This window comes from Monodelphis domestica, chromosome 7 (genome assembly GCF_027887165.1).
Source record: "Monodelphis domestica isolate mMonDom1 chromosome 7, mMonDom1.pri, whole genome shotgun sequence".
Taxonomy (NCBI): Eukaryota; Metazoa; Chordata; class Mammalia; order Didelphimorphia; family Didelphidae; genus Monodelphis; species Monodelphis domestica.
Window position 1 is genome coordinate 182,640,307 of NC_077233.1, and position 25,254 is coordinate 182,665,560.

Below are 25,254 nucleotides of genomic sequence, written 5' to 3' on the forward strand. Positions count from 1 at the left end.
TTAGAGCAATAGCTTTAGAGATGGTGTTTGTTCTTGAAGCCATGACTGACAGTCAGTAGAAGATTAACTAGATACTATATTTGTCTACCCCAGTAACTATAAACTGGAGATGTGTCTATTGTTGACACTCTCCCCAAAAAGAAGCCATGAGTATTGACCCTAGAGAATCTTCCTAATATTCTAACTGCTCTCAAGCACCAGCCCTACATCCCAGCACTGAAAGTAGAAGTAACTAAGCTAGAAGCTGCTGGTAAGAAAAATATATCACTTAGCAAAAGTAATAGCCATGAAAGGAACTAGCTGCAAAAATGTCAGCCATCAAGAGCCAAGGGCCACATTTAGTACTAAATCTTTGGGCAGTTTTCCTGTTACTGCTTATAACAAGCTAAGAATAGATGGCATCTGGAATGTTGAATGTTAACTTCTTTAGGGCAGGGACCATCTCATTTTTATCCTCAGGACCTAACATTGTGCCTGGCATATACTAGATACTTAATGACACTTGTTGATTCTAAGCCATATAAATATTTACTATCTTGTGGGGAATTTGGCAGCTTGATGTAGTGCTCTGACAAGATACCAGTAATTTTTATGTTGGTGATAGCAGCTACCCTGCCTAAGGATGTATAACAATATCTTTTTTTTTTCTTTACCTCTTTCATTTACTCCCAGATATCTTCGGATGCCCTTGAGAAGAAGAACTTTTGGCAGAAGGTTTGCAGAAAACAGCATCAATTGCAGGATTGAGTTGAAGGCGTGTGATGCAATGGAAAGAGCACTGGATTTAGAATCAGAGAGCTGCGGTTCAAATTTCAGATTTATCTTTTATTAATACTTGTGTAAACTTGGGGAATCTACTTAATCTCAGTGATCCTTGGTTTTCTCATCTACAAAATGACAGAGTTTAACTAAATAGATGGATCTATCCTAGAAAAATCTAATTCTAGATATCGGAGCAGGGCAGCATCTGAAAGTCTATACTATAAAGAATCTATAGCATTTCCTCCCATAGCACTAGTGAAACAGATTCTCTTTTGGTTCCCACCAAAATTAAAAGCTATTCAGTTTGATTCTGTAAACTTAGTTTATCAAATGCCTGTTACTGAAAAGGATACTACTATCCTCCCAATTAGGCTTACAACTTAGATGTCATCTTACCTCCAATTTCTTAACCCCTTCATATCCAATTCCTATCATATCCATTTTCATAACAATTTTTCTATATGCTTACTTCTCTTGACACTATACCATCCTGATGCAGGTCTCATCACCTGAACCATTACCATAACCTTCTATTTGGTCTCCCTCCCTTAAGTTTTTTCTGCTCCATTCAAGCCTCTACTTAGCTGTTAGATTGATTTCTAAAGTGCCAATTGTACCATAAATATTATTCCTATCATTCAATAAATTTTAATAGTTTCCTATTATCTCCAGAATCAAATGTAAAAATCTCCATTTGGCTTTCACTGCCCTTCTAAATCTGATCCCTTGCTTATTTTTCTAGTCTTATATCTTGCCCCACTCTATGTACTCTGGTACTTAATCCTTGTGCAAGATACTTCATCTCTTGACTGCTTGTCTTTACATTTGCTAATTCCCTGTGCTTGGAATCCTCCCCCCTCACTCCCCTTTCCATCCTCTTGACCTCAGCTAAAGTCTCACCTTCTACAAGAAGCTTTTCCCCATCTTCCTTAAATCATAGTGCCTTTCCTCTGAGATTACCCCAATTTCTCCTGTATATGTCTTGTTTGTACATATTGTCTCCCTATTTGTGAACTTGAGAGCAGGGTCTGTTTTTTGCTTTTCCTTGTATTCTACCATTTAGAATTAGTGCCTGCCTGTAGTAGATGCTTTAAAAATGCTAGTTGATTGACAGTCTATGTAAGACATATTGCTAGATGTTAGAGAGAAAAACCAAAAGAAAAATGATCCCTTAGGGATTTTGATCTACTGAGAAAGGGATATAACATATACAGTTATTATATTAATGTAGCTAATACAATGAGTGAGAATCTTGAAATATGGTATGATAAAGGAAAGTTTTACCAAAGAGGCAATACCAAAGGGAATTATATATATGTACATATATATTATAAAGACTTTTGAGAGGTGATAGTGTAGAAGTGAAATCCAAAGGGGACAGTTTATACAAATACCAAATAGAGATAGGATATTACATTTAGAAGAAGAGCAGTTTGACTGGAACAGAGATATTGTGAATGGGAGTTTATTAAATCTTCCTTACAGAGATCTTTAAACACTAAACTAAGAAATATGTATTTATCCTAAAGGCATAGGGAGCCATTGAAAGATTTGGAAAGAAGGGAGTGAAATGATTAGACTTATATTTTAAGAAGATTATTTGAGCAGATGTATAGAAAATGGATTGGAGAGAAGAGGGATTGGAAGTCCAGGAGATTAAAGCTACTGTAGTCTAGGCAAGAGTTGATGAAGACCTGACCTAAAGTAATGGCTGTGTGTGGAAACATGAAGGTAGAATTGACAAGATTAATCAGCTTTTAGATAAATAAGTAAAAGAAAGTCTAGGACTAACCTTAATGTCTAAGAAGATAATACTATCGAAGAAGGATCATCAAGTTGAACTACCTTATTTTATAGTTAAGAAAACTGAGCCTTAAGATAAGATTAAGCAACTTGGTCAAGGTCACTTTGTAATAAATGGTAAAGCCAAAATTCCAACATAGGTTAACAGATTTCCAAATCTAGTACTCCTTCCACAACATCATTTTCTGTTATGCAGCATATTACCTCAAAAGGGGATGAGATACTCTCAAGAGAAATTGCAACGTTTAGAGGAGGGAAGGCATGAAAGTTCAATTTTTGGACAGAGATGTTAATGGCATCTGGGAGGAAATGCCCATTAGGCAATTGACCATAGTATGGTGAAGATCAAAAGAAAGATTGGAACTAGATACATAGGTTTGGTAGTCATCCTGAATAGATGTTATATTTGAACCCATATGAAAAGATGAGAAGATAAAGGAAGAGAATCAGTCAAGTATAGAGAATTCTTGCATTTGTAAATTTGCGTTACACAAATTTGGCTTTATGTAAAGAATTCCAAAAGAAATCTGTATTCCCAAAAAACATTAACTTTATTGTATATTATTGTGCTCTCACTCTTCGCTCCTGCCCCTTGACTTGGTGTCCTCTGGCCTCCCCCAAAAACCCCCTAAGTAAAAGCTGAACAACAGATATGTAGATAGACTGCTGCCAGCAGGATCCAGGCTACCTAAAGGGGAGGTTTTTGTCCCATTCCACCCACTCACTATTATGTCCTGCTCCTATGTATTCACCTTCCCTCCATCTATGTTTGGTTACTATATGTCCTCTTCTGTCTGCATCCATATTCAGCCCCCATGTGCCAGCACCCTGCCCCTCTGTGTTCTTCTCTGTTTTAGCCAGGCTACCAGGTGGCAAGCCTTGGCTACTCTTCACAATAGTCCATTTATATAAAGCAAGAGCCATCTGTATTTATCTGTTATCTGCTATGTGCTAGCATATATGAAAATACAAAGAATGAAACATTTCTCACTCACAGTGGTTGTCACAACATTTGTGGTTAAATGGAAGTAGACAACACTACTAAAAGAGTAAAAAGAAGAAAAGAATTATGACAACATTAGATTACGCCTACACTTGAGAGTTTTTATATGGGTAATGAGTTAGCAAAGAATACTGAGAAAAAAATCTAGGAGGCAAATGTAGAGCAGTATCAAGAAAACCTAGCAAAGAGAATATTCAGGAGTTAAAGGTAGTTATCATTGTCAACTGTAGAAGGTAATTGAGATGGAGTAGGACTGAGAAAAGACAATCAAACCTGGAAATTAAGAGATCATTAGTAACTTTGGAGGGAGCAGTTTTAGTGGAGTGATGAGGTTAAACCCAGATAAAAGGTTGAGTGGGAGAAGAGGAAGTGAAGGCATTGAGTGTAGAGAACTTTTTCCAAAGACTGGTAGAAAAATGGAGAAATCTTGATAGGAGGTTGAAGAAATGGAATTAGAATGTTTGGGTGAGTATTTACATGAACATTAAAGTTCTGTAGTTTAAGGTCATGAATTAAGGAGGAGAGATTATGAAGTAGAGTTGGTATAAAGATTAGGGCTACAGATTGGAATAAAGGAAAAGATATTTTTGAGATATGGGGTGGAGCAATAAGGGAGTTCAAGATGGCTGCCCTCTTTTCTCAGGAAAATTAAAGTCAAGGACAATTTATATATGTAGAGGACATTTCTAGATTAGGGAAATATGCAACAGCCTCTGAGGGGAGAGATTCAAGGAAGTGTAAAAGGATTATTCACTGTGAGTGCAGTTGAAAATGAATACCATGGCAGACTTCTGCCAGTTAAACTAGATGAACAGAGAGGTAAAAATAATAAGGATGATCCAATATTGGCAGATCATGAGTAGTCAAATAGGAGGGTAAGAGAGTGAAGGGAGGGGATAGTTGAATTAGCCATGAATTTGTTGGCTACATGGAGAAGATAGTTAAGCCACAGTAAGGCTAGTGAACTGAGATCCGAGGTTGAAAGATGGAAGTTTTAAGATAAATAGAAGGATGAGAGATCAGAAAGAAAAATTGTACCATTCAAAATTATGGAGGTAATAAAATTCTGAGTAATAGAAATAAGATTTGACCATCCCTTTGAGAGCCTGAGATTATATCAAGATATATACTTGTTCACAATACCCTCTTAGCCTCCACCCAAGGTCTGTACTGTGCAGACATGGTGTTAGATCTTTTGAACCCACTGCTAGGACAATCCCTGGTTCTATTTTGGGAGCATAGAATAAAGACTGGGAAAAATAATGAGATTTAATCACAAATTGGCCCAATTAAAAGTTTCCAGGATTCCTTTAACCAAACATTTGAAGCATGTCTGAAACTCAGAACTCTCATCCTTAGCACTTTTCTCCAATAAGGATAAAGTAGTTTTCCATACTGATCTTGAATACGAATATGGAATCTTAACAATTGAACTCAGTCCCTTGGAAAAAAGTAGAAATGAAAGTAGAACTTGGCCTCATTTTATATTTGAGGACAGGAAAGGAATTGACCAAGTGATAGAATTGGCCTCATTTTATATTTGAGGACAGGAAAGGAATTGACCAAGTGATAGAAATTAATAAATCATTCTAGTTCTTATTCCTTTTTATTCTTCAAGTCAAGTATTCTTACTACTCTTATTTCATGATCCCTTTCCTATTCACTCTTCAAGCTAAAATTCCCTCATACTTTCTTAGATCACTTTGGATTTCTTTATCCATTCCATCTTATATAGTTATCTGTACACATATCATGCTTCTTCAGTATACTGTAATCTCTTTGAAGACAGGAGTTGTATTTTTTTTAATGTGTAGACATTTTTTTTTAAACCCTTACCTTCCGTCTTGGAGTCAATATTGTGTATTGGCTCCAAGGCAGAAGAGTGGTAAGGTCTATGCAATGGGGGTCAAGTGACTTGCCCAGGGTCACACAGCTAGGAAGCACCTGAGGCCAGATCTGAACCCACGACCTCCCATCTCTAGGCCTGGCTCTCAATCCACTGAGCTACCCAGCTGCCCCCTTCATTTTAATAGTAATCTAATTTCATTATCACAAAGGAACCAACACATCAGGATCCTAACATCTGAATCACTCAGAAAGATAGATTTGGGAACTGTAACTGAAATGGCACAAGTATCTGTCATTGAAATCTCTGCTTTTTTGCCCCTAATGCTATGTTTAATTTTTTTAAAAAAGAAGATATTTTACTTTTTCCCTAATTATATGTAAAAATAATTTTTAGCATTCTTCTAAAAAAAAACATTCTTTTAAAAAAAGTTGAGTCTCCCTCCTTCCTCCACCTTCCCTTGCTGAAACAGTAAGCAATCTGATACAGATTTTACATATGGAACATTTTATTGGTCCCTTTGTGGAAGAAAACTTGAACAAAAGAAAAAAAAATGAAGCAAGAGTTAAGTAGAGTAAACTTTGGTCTGGATTGATATTCTATCAGTTCTTTCTCTGGAAGCAGATAGTATTTTTCATTATGAGTCTTTTGGTATTATCAGGGACCATTGTATTGCTTCAGAAAGCAAAGTTATTCAGAGTTTTTCATAGTATAATATTGCTGATATTATTATTGCTGTGATCCCATTTCTGTTTACTTCACTCTACGTCATTTCGTGTAAATCTATCCAGGTTTTTCCAAAATCATCCTACTCATCATTTCTTACAGCAAATTAGTATTTCATTACAATCACATAGTACAAATTACTCAGCCATTTCCCAATTGATGAAAATCTCACTTTTCTCCTTCATTGTCACCTCAAAAAGAGCTGCTATAAATTTTTATCCATAAATCCTTTTTTATTTTTTATCTCTGGCTTTTGTGATGACCATTCCTGTTCCTGGTGATGGAGACAATGGATGTCTCTTCTGATAACTGAAAATTATAAATAATGTCAAAAGAAGTAAATTATGAAGTCTGAATTGTTTTTTTGTTTTTTAATTTTTTTTTAAACCCTTACCTTCTGCTTGGAGTCAATACTGTGTATCGGCTCCAAGACAGAAAAATGGTAAGGACTAGGCAAAGGGGGTCAAGTGACTTGTCCAGGGTCACACAGCTGGGAAGTGTTTTGAGGCCACATTTGAAACCAGGACCTCCTGTCTCTGGGCCTGGCTCTCAATCCACTGAAGCACCCAACTGCCCCCTGAAGTCTGAATTGTTTTAAAGAAGTGTTATTAGTGCTATTGCTGGATCAAAGGGTTATGTACAGTTTTATAGTCCTTTAGGCTTAGTTCCAAATTGCTCTCCAGAATGGCTGAATCAGTTCACAATTATTTCAACAGTGCATTAGTGTCTCAATTTTCCCAAATCTCCTAATGTTTGTCATTTTCTTTTACAGTCATAATAGCCAATATGAAAAGTGTAAGATGGTACCTTGGAGTGGTTTTAAATTTTCATTTCTCTAATAGTGATTTAATGATTAATAGTGATTTTTTTTTCACATAAATATGAATAGCTTTGATTATTTCATCTGAAAACTAACTTCATATCCTTTGAGTCTTTAATAATTGGGGAACTTATATTCTTATACATTTGACACATTTCACTATGTATTTGAGAAATAAGACCTTTATTAGAGAAACTTGTAAATTTTTCCCAAAGGTCAAGCATTCTCCTTACCACATTACCCCTTACTCCCTCCACTGTAAAAGTTCTTTTGTCCCTCTTCCATGTGGGATATTTTCTCACCTTCTACCAGTGCATTAATCTTTCTCATCCCTTAATTTTTTTTTAGGTATAATCCCATCATATTTAACTCATACCTTTGCCGTCTGTCTATATATACTCCTCATAACTTCCCTAATAATGATAAAGTTTTTAGGAGTTACAAGTATCTTCCCATATAGGGAAATTATAAATAGTTTAATTTCATTAAATCCCTTATGATATCACTTTTTTACCTTTGTATGCTTTTCTCAAGTTGTATTTGAAAGTCAATTTTTCTATTCAACTCTGGCCTTTTCATTAGGAATGCTTAAAAATCCTCTTTTTCATTGAGTGCTCATTTTTTCTCCTAAAGGAAAGGATTATGCTCAATTTTGTTGGGTAAATTATTCTTGATTGTAATCCTATCTTCTTTGCCCTCTGGAATATCATTCAAGGTCATCTAATCCTTTAATGTAGAAGCTACTAAATCTTTTGGTATCTTGACTGTGGCTCCACAATATTTGAATTATTTGTTGGGGGGGAGGGGGTGACTACTTGCAATATTTTCTCCTTTACCTGGGACTTCCGAAATTTGGTTATAATATTCCTTAGAATTTTCATTTGGGTATCTTTCAGAAAGTGATTGATAGATCATTTCAATTTCTATTTAACCACCAATTCTAGAATATAAGGGCAGTTTTTCTTGATAATTTCTTGAAAGATAATGTCTAGACTTTTATTTATTATAACTTTCAGGTAGTCCAAATTCTTAAATTATTTCCACTTGATCTGTTTTCCATGTCAGTTCTTTTTCCAATGAGATATTTCACATTTTCTTCTATTTTTTTATGCATTTGATTTTGTTTTATTGTTTCTGTCTCATGGAGTCATTAGTTTCTACTACTGAATTCTAATTTTAAATAATTTTTTTCTAAAGAGAGATTTTGTGTCTCTTTTCCCATGGGGCCAATTCTCTTTTTTTAAAGGATTATTTTCTTTAGGTTTTTATTTTGTTCCTTTACCAAATTGTTGACATTTTTCCTTGAGGCTTTGAATGCAGCAGTATTGACTTTATTTTCTTCTGAGCTTTTATTTTGATCTTCCCTGTCACTAAAATATCCAAGTTATTTCTTTTTTGTTGTTGTTGTTTGCTCAAGATTTCCAGCCTTTTTTTTTGTCTTTTAACTTAAAAAAACTCTTGAAGTTGAACTCTGTTCCTATGATTAATGGGGCTCTTTCCCAAGAATTAGGGTTTTTTTGCACAGCTGCTTTATGAACTAGCCCTAAGGATCTATAAGTTTTTAGTTCCTCCAAGGTGGTATAATCAAAAGAGAGATGTTTGCTATTCTGGCCAGTACTCTGATCTATGAGTGACCACCAGCACTCTTTTCTACCCTGGAACTATGACCAGGATACCCTGCTCCCCTGTAGCCACAAGCTACTGGGATGCAAACTGGGACTACAACTCCATGTATGGGCAGTACAACAGAGTCTGGCACCTAGTCCCAGCAAAGGGACCCTCGTAATCTCCTTCTGACCTATTGTCTGACCCCCTTATTATTCATGGGCTGAGAACTCAAGAAGCCATTGCTGCTGATTGACCTGCTCCCAAGGCCTATGCTGGCTTGCCAAGGTGGGACCTTGCACTAGTGCACTGGCTTGCATTCCACTCCTACCTTGGTACAACAGATCTTTCATGCCAACTTTCAAAGTTGTCTTGAGCTGGAAAATGGTTTCACTGCCCTTTTTATGGGTTCTACTACTCCAAAATTCAATGCAGAATATCCTGAGATAATTCAAAATTTGCAAACATCACAATCACAGAAATTAAGAACTGCTTAGAAGTCTCAAGAGTTTGAAAATAAAAATTCATGAGAAAAGCAAATAAGCATTAAAATACTTTAAAAAAAACAAGGGAAAATACTGTTTAAAATGCCCAATATGGAGACTACATCAGAAAAATTCCAAAATCCATTGAATGTTAACTGAAGTAAAAAAATCCACATATACTATGAAATTTAGATTAGAATTGATGGTTGATTATTGATTTTTTTTAAAACCCTTACCTTCAGTTTTAGACTTAGTACTTTGTATTGGTTCCAAGGGAGGACTGGTAAAGGCTAAGCAACAGGGATTAAGTGGCTTGCCTGGGATCACCCAGTTAGGAAATGTCTGAGGTGAGATTTGAACTCGGGACTTACCATCTCAAAACCTGATTTTCAGTATACTAAACCATCTAAGTTGCCCCATAATTACTGATTAAGAATTCCATCTAATCACTAACTTCAAATTTGTGAATCAAATTCAGACTTGATTGCATAGGCCTCATTGGTAAAAATGTAATGATTTATAGTGCTTTTGCTGACCATGGAGAGATGGAGGAAAGGTGAATCAACCTATGAATAAGATGTTTGCTCACTATGGGACCTTTCAGGGGATGTGAGCCAATTCTGTGATAAGCGATAACTACTATGGAACATACTAAAAGAACTATCTTTTTCATCTCTAAAACTCTTTTTTTAGTCATCTCTAAAACTTTTTTCCCCATTGCTATGGATTATGGAAATCTCTTCTCTGGATCAAATCCACCCTTTATATCTGTGTTACACCAATCACAGTTTTAGTAATTATTTTTGTTTTTGCTACCTTTCAACTATATAAAAGAGCTGCTGTCAAGTACATCCTTGACTACTCAGAGGCTTGGATCCTTTTTTATTGGTATCTGCTAGCCATACACATAAATTGATCATGCTCAGTTTTTTGTCTTAATTTCTCTATCAGATTTCTATTGCAAAAATACCATACAAGCAGTACAAAATATGTATTTAAAATTATTGAATTAAACTATTAGGAAAACATTTTGACTCATTTGAAAACCTAAATCATAATGCACCAGTTTCAGGATTACTCATATATCACACAACTTAGGGGGGAAAACCCTAAAGGGTGAAGATGTTCTATTTGAAGAAATTGTGAGGGGCATCTAAATGACTCAGTAGATCGAGCCAGGCCAGGAGTCAGGAGGTCCTGGGTTCAGATCTAGCCTTAGGACATTTCCTAGCTGTGTGACTATGGGCAAGTCACTTAACCCCAATTGCCTCATCCTCACCCATTCTTCTGTCTTGGAACCCACATTTAGTATTGATTCTAAGATGGGAGGTAAATATTGAAAGAAAGAAATCGTAATAGAAATTTAATTGGCTTGGTGAAAACAAACTGAAATATAAATGACAAAATACCAGCTAGCAAGAAAGTTCTCAAGATTTAATATGTCTAAAGACATAATTAAACTCATTTCTCTAGGTAATATGATGATATGTCTAAAGATGGAATTAATAAGACCTAGTTTTGAGTTCCACTTCTATGAATCACACTCCTGATATTTCTTAGCTGTGTGACTGAGTTACCTTTTCTCCATATTCAGAGTAAGGATAATGCCCAACAATTCTGCCTCTTATTATGAAGCTTAGATAAAAAATAAATATAGTGTTTTGTTAACCTTAAAATGCCTTGTAGAGTTCAACTTATTAATGTTATTATACCAATAAAGAAAAATGAGATGATATCATGTAGTGAAAAAGGGTGTTGGAGTTTGAGTCAGGAAAGCCTGGGTTAAAATTTTGCCTTTGACATTTGTTACTTGTAATAAGTAAATCACTTCACCTGTCTAAGCCTCAAGTAGCTCTAAAATTATTAAAACTAAATTGTAATTTGCCTTAGGGAGAGGGATTCCATCAGCTATAATTCTCATTCTAGCAGAAAATAGTAGTGATTATTTAAGAGAAGGGAAAATCTTTTGATAAGTGAGCCTTGGTGAAATATTTCTGGGGTGTTCTTTAGACTAGCAGTAAGCTATTCCAAAATGTAAATCATAAAAATGTGGATGTGGTTGTCAGGCAAAACTGATTTTTTAAAAACTATATATTAGTTGCATAAATAGTTATTTACTCAGGAAAGAGTCCTTTTGGCTTGTTTTACAACAGCAAAAGTAGATGAACTGAAGTAGACAGTTTTTATGAGATCTTTTATCCCCTCAAAGTGGTCCATTAGTGAAAAAGTTGGAAAATAATCAGAGCATAGTGCCCTTTGGCCTTTAGGTTACTTTTCAGCCCCTAAGGAATAATTCAAATTACCAAATTGAGTGATTGTCCTATGAGTCTATCAATAGACTGAAAATCTAGTGTACATTTTTACTACTTTGTTTCTTCTATAGATACTTAAGATTGCTTGCCCCTATTTAGGAGGTAATTGATATTGCACAGAGATTGAGTTACCTGCTAAAAGTGGCATAATCAGGTAGATTAAAAATATGGAGTTTTACCAAACTTCTTCAACACTTTGGTTGGCATAATTGTGACTATATCCTTTCCTTAAATGCAGGGACCATGCTTTCCATTTCTTCTCTATCCTCATCATATATGTCTAGTACAAGTACCTTTTCTTTGCTGTCTGAAATGGATGGAGATAAATCAATGTTAAATGCTACTCATCTGTATGGGGAAAGGTGTAAAGGTAGAAAGAGCAATGGATGACTAAGCTGAATGGACTGGGTGAGTTCTGTGGGGAAGCTAGAAGTCATTGGAAGTCAAATATTTAAAAAGAATGCTTTCAATTTTAGGAGATGAAAAATGGCAAGTTCAGGTCCACCTGCCCAGAAGATACTAAAAGCTAAAAAGACCATGCCTACAAGTTTCCAGAAACAAATACATATGCATAAATCAGGAAATATTGAGACACTGAAAGCAATAGATAGGAATAATGTACATAGTGGAAATCAGCAGTTAAGGATGGATGTTATACATAAGAAAAGTGAAAATTCTGATATGAAGAATTTCTTACTGGACTCAAGGAGAAATACCATACTCCCTCAGGAAAATGAAACATTTCCTCAGACTTTAGCACTATCACTAAAAGCAGTAAAGAGCAACTCAGAGATGAACTTTGTCAATGAACAAGTTATTGATCCAACAACCAGGCCCAGTGAAACAGAAGATTCTTGCAAGAAACTTTTTATACAAGATTCAAGTGACTTACAGAAAACTTCATGTGGTTCTGAACACAAAGCAAATGAAAAAAAAATTTCATTTGAGCAAGCTAAAGTTGATTTGAATCCAAAACCAAGCAGCAGCCCATCTATTTTGTTGAATGGTTTAATTAACAAGCCAGCTTATATATTAGGCAGTCATATAGAAAAAACTTTTAATGGTATTTGGAATGGTAAAGGAAATCACGTACGTCCCAGGTTAGAAGTGACCTCACATTTGGATTCACCCGTCTCACAGCAGAATGAAGCCATTTCAGTTATACATTCAAACATTCATCTTAAGGCTAACAAGACATCTAATTTGAAAAGACCAGTTGAGGTCAGGAAAGATACAAGTGATTTTTTGAAGACACAAGAATACAATCAAATCAATTGTTCAAGTAGAATAGACTATGGAAATACAGTCTCTACATGGCATTCGTCATTTGAAACAAATAGTAAGTATTTTATTCACAATATAAGAAAGTCCCATTCATTTAGACTTAAGTTAACCCTGACATAGACAAATATAAAAAATATGTCAGTATAATAAAAAGCATTTTATTCTTTATACTCAAGAGTCAGTGGGATATAGTGCATAGAAGCAAATCTTAGAGTTAAGAAGATCCATGTTCAGGTTCTACCTCTGATAAATATTGGCTTTGTGACCATATGGAAGTCAGTTGAACTTTTCATTTCCCCAAACAGTTCTCCAGGACCATTAAAGTAGATAAGATGGTACACTGCAAAAGCACACAGAATTTAGAGTTAGAGAATCTGGGTTCAAATCCTAGCTCAACCAATCACTGTATGACATTTAACCTCTCTCGGTCTTAGGTTTTAAAATAAGGGGATTAAAATGAATAACTTTTAAGATGCTTTACATTTCTAAATATATAACCTTATGATCCTAAATTTCAGGCAAACTTTGTTACATACCTAGAATTTCCAACACTGATCAACTCACAGGCTCAGATCTGGCAGAAAATTCTATATAGAACTGGATATATGTATACAATTCAAGGATAAGTATATTTTGAAGTAGTGAACAAGAAGATAAATGTGGGAACAGTATAGAGTGAAAATCTAGTAATTAGGACTAAGGTTTCTTATTTCAAAAATCAGAAAAATAGGGGTGGTATCTGCTCTAAGGAAGATTTTTATTTTGAATTATTTTGTTTTTGCAAGTCCCCTTCTTCATCCTCCAAGTCAGTCAGTGAAGCTCAAAAGAAAACTTAAGAGGTACTATAGCAGCATGATTCAGTTCTCCAAACATTTAATCATATCTTGCTTACATGATACGATTTGCCTTTAAACGGCTTATTAAAAACATCTCGCCCATATTTTTATAGCTTTTAAATATCACTTGTAAGAGAGAGAATGAAGAGTTTATTTAATTATGTTATGAATATTATCTTTTCCCAGAAAATACATCTCCAATTCAGCAGCAAGTTGAATGTGGATGTACAGTTACATAATTGCAACAACCAGGCCAAATATTTATTTCATGAATTTCTTTGGGCCAACTTTCTTCAATCCTTAAGCAAGATAGCAAAGCAGTAATTCACAAGAGACTGCTTTTGTGTGTGTGTGGAGTAAATTTTATTTATCTGCATCTTGTCAAGAATTTGAGTAATTTCTTAGTAACACAAATTTAAACTTAAGTGGCCCTTACTTATATGATTGACTTAATTTTTCTCTTGTTATTATTAACCTTCAGTAGCAGTCAAAATCTTGGAAGAAGTTTAATGTCAGTAATACCTAAACTTTAAAGATTAACTTGTAAAGTATTTTCCCTAAACAATTCTTTTGGAAGAAAAAACTTTTAAATATTTCTGTTTTGTTATTTTTCTCTCTGTTGATTTCTGTAATTCTAAATGTCTAATCTGTAGACGATTCCAATTGGTCCCTTCATAAAGGGAAACGTTAATTTCATTTCCTTTCTTTCTCCCTCTCTCAAAAGATAACACCTCAAAGAAACGGGCTCTTTCAGGAAACAAAGAGAATATTAAGCGCATGAAAACTTCAAATGAAATTAATGAGAACATTTGTATAGTTGTGGAAGAAGAAAACTCACTGTTTGAACAGGTAAAATTGTTATTTGTAATCTATACCATTTACTTATGAGTCAGAAAATTTTCACTTGACATCCCCAAAGAGTAAAATCTTTGAGATTGCAGCTGTGTATTTCACTTTGTGCAAACTTGATTTAAGGAAATATGAAACATAAGTTACTGTACACATTAAATGAGGGAGACAGAAGATGTGTTCACTTTACCAAAGGATTAGGCATTGGTTTTTTTTAATAACAAACTTTCCTACTACATTTAAACTAATTCTGTAAATGGTAATAACTTATCAATCATTGTCAAAGAATAGGGTGTTCTCCATAAATTAACTCTCTTGTAGCTCTAACTCTATAACCCATCTGATCTGTCTGTGGAAGGGAAGGAGAAGCTTCTTAATCTTTTAGTTATGGTAATTAATCACCTTCATCTTATTGATCTTTTTCTTCATGTTATAGTCATTGTTTATATTTTTTTTATTCTACTTATTTTACTATCAGTTCATAATCTTTCCTTGTTTCCCTGAATTTCACATATTCACTGTGAATATTATTGTAGATATGTTTACTTAGCAAAATTTGTTCTTTCCAGTTGGCATGTAGTTTGTTTCCAATTTTGGTAGAGGGAGAGGATTAGGTTGCTGCTACAAAAATGTATTACTATAAATATTATTTCATTTTCTTATAGTATATACCCAGTAGCAAATCTCAAGATCAAAAGTTACACAATATAATGAGTGACTTTTTATTACAACATAATACCAAATTGTTTTCTAAAACGGTTGGACTAATTTGTACAACCCAGTGGAATTGCTTATTGACTCTGGGAGGGGGTAGGAAAAAGAGGAGGGAAAGAAAATGAATCATGTAAACATAGGGAAATATTTTTAAAATATATAAAAATAAATAAAAAATAAAATGGTTGGACCAATCAACAGCTCCATTAAGAGTGTATCATTATTTCTGACTTTATATAGCTTATCTAGACCTTTACTAGTTGAGATTTTTTGTTTTCTTACTATTTTCATTTTCAAATTGTATTTTCTCATGCCATCTCCTTTCTATATGTCTTTGCATTGGCTATGCTCACAGGTCTGGATTCTTATTCTGCCTCCTAGAATTCCTCCTATTCTTGAGACACACAGCTCAGGAACCATCTTCTCAACATGAAGCTCTTCCTGATTTCCCTAGACAGTTAGTGCCTCCTTCCCATATTTTAATTTATTTTGAATTATTGTGTATTCCTTATATACGTATTTATTTTCTTGTCTTCCCCATCAGAATATATGCTTCTTGATAATGGAGATTATTTCATCCTTTATATTTGTGTCCCATCTAACACAGAGTCTGGTACATAGTAGGTACTTAACAAATGCTTGTTGACTAATAACTGGTATGAGGAAGCAGCAATTTGCTTCTGCATTGCAATATTAATCTGGAGTACTTTTTTAATGGCTGCTTGATATTTATAGTCTTTCTTTTCAAAACTTGATTTCCTTTATGTATCTACTAGGGAATGACTTCTATGATTACATATTTGCATTAATTCCACATATATGTGTACTGTATATGTGTGTTTGATAGCAGATTTCATTCAGAAATACTTAATGCAATGGTATTTTTCCCAAGCGAGAGTTTCCTTTCTCAGCTGCAAGAATTTTATTTGTTTAAAATCATTTAATTTTATATAGTTGAAAATGTGGGATTTAGGGGAGGTTTTTGCAATTATCTTTATTTTATTGTTTGATTTAGCAGTCTAGTTATAGTCTGAAAGATACTTCTTTCCATTCTCCAATTTATTTTGATGAAGTTGTTACATAGTTGTTTTAGTTGTACCCAACTCTTAGTAACTCCATTTGGGGTTTTCTTGGTAAAGATACTGGAATGATTTGCCATTTCCTTTTCCAGCTCATTTTACAGATGAGGAAATGAGGCAAACAAGGTCAAGTGACTTGCCCAGGGTCAAATAACTAATGTCTCCAGCCAGATTTGAATTTACATAGATAAGTCTTCCTCACCTAAGGCTCTGCACAGTTCATCCAACTGCTTCATTGTGAAGTAATCTTTTCTATTAATATTTGGTGTCCATTTGAAACTTAATTTGGCAAGTAGTATAACATGTTGCTCCAATTTTTTTTTCCACAAAAGGAATTTTCTCCCTTTCTCTTCTCCCACTCATAGTTTTTTGGTATTTTTTAAAATTTGTTTTTATTTTTTTAATGTATAAAGGAAAATATATAGGAATACAAAAGAAGCCAGTTATGTCAAAATACAATTATCACATCCTAGGGACAAGAGTTCCATGATTTAGATAAAGAATTTTGGTTAGCTGCTATGAGAGAATGGATAATTACTGTCAACCAAAGGATTTAGTTTATAACCAAATTCTGTCACTTATAAGCTCTATTACTGTTTATTTTAATAACTTAAATTTTTTTTCAATTACACATAGAAATAATTGATAATTGTTACCTGGCATTTTGTGATTCAGATTCTTCCCCTCCCTTTTCCCCCTCTTCCTGAGGTGGTAATAGTCTAATATAGGTTATACTAGTGCTTTTTTGCAATATACATTTCCATATTATTCATGCCATTAAAAAGTGTAATAAAAAACTCAGGAAGGAAAAAAAATGAGAAATGAATGCTTTGATCTGTGATCAGGCTCTAAGAGTTCCTTCTTTGTCTGTGGATAGCATTTTTCATCATGAATCCTTGCATTTGTCTTAGAACCTTGCTTTGCTGATAATAATTTAGTCCTTCAGAGTTGATCATGGAATATTATTTCTATTACTGTATATGATATTCTTTTGGTTCTGCTCACAAGTTGTTCAGCGATTCACCAATTGATGGGCATTTCTTCTTGTTTTCAGTTCTTTGCCACTATAAAAAGAACTGCTAAAAATATTTTTATACAGACAGTAACTTTCCCTTTCTAATCTCTTTGAGATACAGATCTAGCAATGTTATTGCTGGATCAGAAGGCCTGTCTACTTTTATGGCCCTTTGGGTGTGGTTCTACATTGCTTTTCAAAATGATTATTATGAGAGTCAAGATAGTGGCTTACTAGCAGCAATAGCTGAAGTTGCTCTGACTATCCTTCCATACTAATATTTTTGAAGTCAAAAAGACAGGAATCCAAATCCAGTGGTAAGACTGAGTCATAGGGTTCTTCTGCTGAACACAACTTGAAAGGTAGACAGAAAGAATGGATTTTCATAGGATAAGGGAGAACCAGAGGCATAAGTGCACACAGAGGAGTGCTAGGAGACCCCCTTCCCCACTCCCCCCCTACCTACCATGCTAAGTTCTAAAATAGAGTGTAGGCTAAGTTTAGGATCCCAGGAGAGGAGCTACACCAGCAAAAGAGCACCTCATACCCCTCACTTGAAGTCCCAGGCCCTGGCACCAGCCTGCAAGTGGGTTCCAGAAGTGCATCTGGCAGGGCCGTTCCAAGCCTCTAAAGCTGGCCCCAGAGCAATTTAGCTCACCCTGACTAATCCTGTAAACCAACAGAGAAAAGACAGAATTGTTGAGCAGCTTGCAGAATTGCCAGCCCCAAGACAAAAAAAGGCTGGGAAAATTAGCAAATGGCAACAACAACAACAACAAAAAACACGTAATCTTCAAACTTTTATGGGAAAAAGAACAAAGAAAAGAACCAATAGAGGATGATGAAATCCAAGAAAATCTTTTTTAAAAAATGGGAATTGATCTCACACTGAAAGCACTCAAAAAATTCAAAAATCAAGTAGGACATGTTGAAGAAAAATGGAGAAAAGATGAAATAATGCAAAAAGACAACAGCTTAAAAAGCAATATTGGTCAATTGAAAAAGGAGATACAAAAAAATCTAATGGAAAAAAATTCCTTAGAAAACAGAACTGACCTACTGGAAAAAGAGGCAAAAAAATCCAGTGAAAAAAAGAGTGCCATGAAAAATAGAATGAGCCAAATGGAAAAGGAGGATCAAAAAGTCTTGAAAGAAATTCATTCTTTAAAAATTAGAATTTGACAAATGGATTCTAATAACTTCACAAGACTTATCCAGAAACAACAAAGCAAGATCAAAAGAATGAAAAAATAGACAAAAATATGAAATATCTCATTGAAAATATAACTGACTTGGAAAATAAATCCAGGAGAGAGATTATTTTAAAATTATTCGACTACCTGAAAGTCATGACCATAGAAAAATCCTAGAAATCATATTATAAGAAATTATCCAAGAACATTGTTCTGGTGTTCTTGAACAAGAAAGTAAGATATTGAAAGAATCCACAGATCACCTCCTGCAATAAGTTCCCAAATGACAACTCCCAAATCAAGTTCAAGAGCTCTGAGGTCAAGGAGGAAATACTGTACGCAGACAGAAACAATTCAACTTTCAAAATGGCTGTCATCAGTTCACACTTCCTCCCATTGTGTATTCGTTTCCCAAATTCCCACATCACCTCTAACATTTGTCATTTTCCTTTAATTTGCATTTCTGTAATCATTGGTGATTTGGAGCATTTTTTCATATGACTAAAGATAAATTCTTCCTTTGAGAATTGTCTGTTTACATACTTTGATCTTTTGTCAGTTATGGAACCATTTATAGTTTATTTTCTTGGATTCCTCAAACATGAAGCAAGAGAGTTTATTTAATTTTTTTGATTTATTGTGATAAAAATCAGATAAAGAGAAACTGAGGTAAAAGAAATCCAAACATAACCAAATTTATAAGCAAGGCTAGTAGTTGCCATTAAAAAAAGTAATCTGAAGTCTTGGAAAGTCTATGATAATTCTGACAGCCAGAGAAGTCCTTTTTATATAGTAAAAAGATATATAATATGAGGTGCTAAAAATAGTTTTGTGATGGAAAATCAACTAAATATATATGTAATTGTTCAATGGCAAAGGTAAGAGTGTGCTTACATAGAGATTTATTTATAAGAGGAGATTTTTAGAGCCTAGGACAGCAGGGAAAGCAGAGTTCATTATTATCCTCTGGAAAATCCTGTATTAAGCAACCCATGACTTATTACCAGGTAGTCACATGACAATGCCTGATAATTGAATGTCTGATGACTCGATCACCCCTTCCAAATAAGCTACAGCTCAGAAAAATGGGGAAGTTATCCTTTTTATTAAGTCAAAGTAGTCAAACTGTCTTTTAAATCAAACTAATAAGTATTTTTTCTAGTAATTAAGACAACTGCACTCTTAATTATTAATCTAATTTCATAATTTTTGATTGTACAAACTAGTGGTGTTGAAATCAAATAAAAACAGGGGAACTGAACCATATAAGGATCCTTGTAGGCATGTATTATTAAAATGACATATTAATATTATCTATTTTAATTGTACTTTTATTTCTTTTATAAAATATTTTTATATTTTAGTATGTAAAATACATTTTAATTTGGTCCTTCTGCATTCAGGAGTACAAGCTAAAAACTGTATTTGACACTTCTGGTCTAAGCTGCTCTATTTTTTTTTCCTTACCAAAGTACCAAATAGCTTTGTTGTATATTGATTTTTTAACAAAAGTTTGAGCTCTGGAAGTCATATACACTCCTTTATTCTTACTCTATGAAAACGGTTTCCTTGAGATATATTGTTCTCAAGAACCTATTGCTCCTCCAAATACATCATATAATTTTCCTTGTAAAGCATTACATCTATAAATTATTTTAGGTAATTATCTTTCTAATTTTAGTGGTTTGGTTGAATCAAGGGACATTACTATTTTTGCAGTTATTTAAGTATTATTCCATTTCTTCAGGAAAAATGGAGACAAGGAATGTTTTGTAATTGTGCTTATTTAATAACTAAAATTCATTTTAGTTTTAAAGTTTGCTTTTAGGTAAGGAATCTAAACTGCAACTTTTTTTCTTGCTATAGTCTTTTTTTTTTTAATGGAACCAAGATAGAGGAAAAAATACTGAGACCTATCTAAGCTCTCCAAAATTCCCTTCCAAACACTTTCAAATAATACCTTACAAGAAAATCTGTAGTGGCAGAACCCACAAAAGGACAAGGTGAAACAATTTTCTAGTTCCAAACCACTTAAAAGGGTGGCAGGAAAGGTCTGTCTCCCCAGGGTGGGAATGGAGTGTAGTTCAGTACAGATGTTGTACCTCCATGATAGCAGCAAAGCTGCCAGCCCAGATTGTCAGAAGCAGGTCTCAAAGGGCAACTAAATCAGCAGCAGAAGCTTCTCAGCTCACAAAAGGTAATTGGTTCAGATTGCTGGTTAGAAGGAGATTTTGGGGTTCCCTTTGTAGCACTGGGTGTGGGACCTGTTTAATTGCCCATATGCAAATTGAGGTCACAGCCTCAATAAGGACGAACACTAAACATTTCAGTTTGTGGCTACAAGGAAGCAGGATGCAGTCCCAGCTCCAGAGTGGAAAAGAATGCTTGTGGTCACTCACAAATCAGACCACAGGCCAGAAGAGAAGCAAACACACCTCTCCTTATATCATGCCATCTTGAAAGAACTAAAAACTTAAGAGACCCCCAGAACTATCTCTGAAAACAAACAAAAAAAAAAGTGAACTTGGAGTCAGTGCTCTCTCTACCCCAGGAGCAGAAACAAATTTTCACATGAGGTTAAAAGCATAGAAATAGATTTATAATGAGCAAATGACCTCAACAAAAATCTAACCATAGAAAGTGTGATGACAAAGAATGTAAAAAAAATAAAATGATAACAGAATCAAAATAGCTACATCCAAACCCTCAACAGAAAATATGAATTGGTTTCAGTCCCCCAAGGGATTTTTGGTGTCCGCCTGGGCAAGTCACTTACATTTCTTGCTATAAAGCTCAAAAAGGATTTTCAGAATTAGGTAAGAGTCGAGGAGGAAAAATTAGGGAAAGAAATGAGAGTGATGCAAGACAATTCATAAAAGGAGAATCAACAGCTTGGTAAAGGAGGCACAAAAATCCACTAAAGGAAAGAACTTTTTTAAAAACAGAATTGACCAAATGGAAAAAGTGGTACAAAAATTTATTGCAGAAAATGACTCTTTAAAGAGTAGAATGCACTAAGGAAAGGAGATACAAAAGCTCACTGAAAAAGATAATTCCTTAAAATTAGAATTGTGCAAGTTGAAGCTAATGACTCCATAAGATGTCAAGAAATAAAACAAAACCATCAAAAGTGTTAAAAGATAGAAGAAAATGTGAACTATCTCATCATGATCAAAATTTTTGAGAAAACTTTTTTTTGGAGAAATTCTCATTTTTTTTGAGAAATTATTATTTTTTGAGATTCAGCTTTTGTGAAATTAACAAAGAAAACTGCTCTGATATTCTAGAACCAAATATTAAATAGAAATTGAAAGAATCCACCAATCACCTCCTGAAAGATCTCAAAATGAAATTCCAGAGCTTCCAGGTCAAAGAAAACATTACAAGTAGCCAGAAAAAAAAAAAAACTTACATTTCATGGACCTTATTATGCTTCAGCTAAAGTTAAAAACCAGGTAGAAGTTATGATTTCTGACAAAGTAAAAGTGAAAATTGATCTAATTAAAAGAAATGAAAGAAATTACATCTTGATAAAAGGTACCATAGACAGTGAAGCAATATCAATATTTAACATGTTCACCAGGGCAGCTTGGTGGCTCAGTGGATAAAGAATCAGACCTAGAAATGGGAGATCACTTCTAGTTGTATGACTCTAGGCAGGTCACTTAACCGCATTACCTAGGTATAGTATCTAATAGTATCATATAGTAGTTAAGAGAAATTAAGGAGGTGAATACAATTTTTGAAAACTTAGATTTGATAGTCCTGTATAGAAAACTGAATGGGAATAGAAAGGAATATTGTATTAGAAAAGAATTGAAGACTGACATAATGTTCATCATTTGAGGAATGACCAAACAAGTTGTGGTATGTGATTGTAGTGGAATACTATTGCGCCATGAAAAATGACAAGCAAGATGGTCACAAAAGAAAAATCTGGAAAGTGATTATGAAAGGGAATACTTTATTCTCTTTGTCTATTTTGAGTTAATCAAGAAACCCTTTTTTAACCCCTACTTTACACTTTTTTAGCCATCAAGTAAGTGAATTCACAAGTCACTTACTTGGAGAGCTCCACTCTTTTAACCCAATCAATCAGGAACTTGTGAATCCTTTGATAAGAGATGACACCTTCAGAGGATGAGAGGTAGATCCTGTAGACACTGCCCCCCTGGGCAATGCTAGACAATTTTGAAGCTGTGATTGGCCCCTATGAAGAGGGGAAGGGACAGAAAGTGACATGGAAAAAGAACTATAAAAAGTCCTGAAAGTCTTTGGTTTGGAGCTTCGGCTAGTGACCTGCTCCTTGGAGGTGACTTTGGACTTGGATCTCAGCTTTAACTTGGGACCTTGGTTCTTGGGTGAGTGGGCTGGCCTTCCTTTCCTGGCTTCTGGAGAGAGATTAGTTCTGGAGAGGCCTTCACATTTCGGAGGAGGCTGTGTGGATAGAATACCAGGTCCTCAGGTCGATGGTTAACAAGCCCTGTCAGACGGAGCTGAGCACTAGAACAATATTTACAAAGTTTGATAGCCTAGACATCTTCTCTATCCCCTTTTTACATTTCTCTACTTTCATTCTTTCTAACTCTTTGTAAATAAAGCTATTAAAGTCATTTTGACTTGAGCTATAATATCTTAAATCAGCAACCACCATATTTTAGAATTCTTATATATTTAGTCAAACCCATAAATTTAATTCCTTACATGATGCAGAGTAAAGTGAGCAGAACTAGAACATTATACACAATAAAAGTAATAATGTATGATGATCATTTATTATCACAAGTGCATGGATCTGAGAGAATCATAACAAGGAAGGAACTGATGGAGTCTAAATGCAGAGCGAAGCAAACCATTTATCACTTCATTTCCTTCATGAATTTTTTCTTTAGATAAATAATTTGGGTCTTTTGCAATATGTTAAAAAATATGTTTTGTGTCATAGCACCTATATAACCTCAATCACATTACCTGTTCTCTCTGGAAAGGAAACCAGGGAAGGAGAGAACATGGATCCAAAATGTCAGAAAATGATTATTTAAATTGTGTCTCTATGTAATTGGGGAAAAAATATTTTTTTAATTAAAAAAACTGTAAAAAACAAACTTCATGGAGCTATGGTCAGGATAACACAAGATTTAGTAGCTTCTACATTAAAGAATCAGTGGACTTAGAAATCAGATATACTAGAAGGAGAAGGAAGTAGGATTGCAACCAAGAATCACCCAACCCAGCAAAACTGAGTATGGGGAGGGGGTATATATAGCATTCACTGAAATGGAATTTTAAAGCTCTTGGTGAAAAAATAAGAGCTCAATAGAAAATTTCACCTTCAAATATAAGACTCAAGAAGCATAAAAAGGTAAATAGGAAAGAAATGTCATAAGGGATCCAGTAAGGTTGGGAAGATGATATTTGTAACTTTCTAGAACTTTATTGTTATTAGGGCAGTTGGAAGAAGTATATATATAGAGAGAGAGCATAGGTGTGATGAAGTGATTTCTAAAAAAATAAAATGAAGAGGAATGGAGAAGTAGAATGGGTTAGATTATCTTACCCAAAAGAGGTGTGAAAAAGCTATTACAGTGGAAGAGGACGTTGGAGGAAGTTGGAGATAGGTAGTGTTTGAAACTTAAATCTGATTGGAATTGGCTCAAAAAGGGAGTAATTCTCAGTCAGTTTGATCTGTTTTACTGTACAAAGAAGTAAGGGGAACAAGATGAGTGACAGGTTAGGGGAGACAGATTGAAGGAAAACATTGGGACAGAGGGGCATTCTATCTTTTTTTAGTTTTCTTCAATAATATTATTTCTCCCCAATTGCTTGTAGAAACAATTTGAACATTTTTTCCCTGACATTTTGCCATCCAAATTCTCTCCCTTCTCATCCCCCTCCTTCAAATGGCAGGCAATATGATATATGTTGTATTTGTTGTATCAATCAATAGATATTTCCATATTTGTCAATTTGTGAAAGACACATCACACATACAAGAAAAAAACTCAGGATGAAAATCAATTGAAAAATGGTGTGCTTTGATCAGCATTTATATTCCATCAATTTTTTCTCCAGAGGTAGAGATTATTTTTCATCATGAATCCTTTGGAATCTTTTTGGATCATTTTTGTTGATATAAAGCTAAGTCATTGGCAGTTGATCGTCATACAGCATTGCTATTACTTTGTCCAATATTCTGATTCTACTTGCTACACTTTGTATCAGTTCACATAAACCTTTGCAGGTATTTTTTAAATCATCCTGCTTGTCTTGTCTTATGGTCAATAGTAATCTATTCCAATCATATACCATAACTTGTTTAGCCATTTACCAAATGAAGGATTTCCCCTCAGTTTTCAGGATAGACTGGATGAAGGGAAAGAGAGGATAGGCTAAATGGAGGAGGGGAGTAGAGAAAAATACACAGTAATCTTAGCTGAAAACATTTTACAGCAAATTTCTCTGATAAAGACTTCAATTCTCAAATATATAGAAAATCTTAGTCAAATTTATAAGAACACAAGTCATTCCCCATTTGATGAATGCCAGTGAACATGAATAGGCAGTTTTTAGATGAAGTAATCAAAGATATAGTCATAAAAATGCTGTAAATCATTATTGATTAGAAAAATGCTAATTGAAGCAACCCTAAGCACACCTAACAGATTAGCTAGTATTTTAGAAAAGAGAAATGTGTTAGAGGGGATGTAGGAAAATCAAGACACTAATGCACTGGTGAAGTTGTGAATCATTCTAGAGAACAATATGAAACTATGCCAAAAGGCAATTAAACTTCGTCTACCCTATGACTCATCGCTACTAGGTCTGTATCCAAAAGAGATTTTTTTTTAAAAAAGGACCTATATATTAAAAAAATATGGCAGTTCTTTTGTGGTGGCAAAGATTTGGAAATTGAGAGGATACC

At 34.4% G+C, this 25,254-nt stretch overlaps 1 protein-coding gene across 13 annotated transcripts in view; it reads left to right on the forward strand.

The window, feature by feature from the left end:
• ATF7IP2 (activating transcription factor 7 interacting protein 2) overlaps positions 1-25,254 on the forward strand; it is a 73,578-nt gene that overhangs the window by 12,491 nt on the left and 35,833 nt on the right. For 8 of the 13 annotated variants that reach the window (XM_056806137.1, XM_016424005.2, XM_016424006.2 and 5 more), the window contains 3 exons: positions 673-803; positions 11,839-12,701; positions 14,207-14,331. In XM_056806137.1, coding sequence (XP_056662115.1) covers positions 11,849-12,701; positions 14,207-14,331 — 978 coding nt within the window. In that variant the 5' untranslated portion in view covers positions 673-803; positions 11,839-11,848. Of the gene's footprint in view, positions 1-672; positions 804-11,600; positions 11,733-11,838; positions 12,702-14,206; positions 14,332-25,254 lie in introns of those variants that run through there. The other 5 variants (XM_056806140.1, XM_007498653.3, XM_056806139.1 and 2 more) reach the window with 3 other exon arrangements.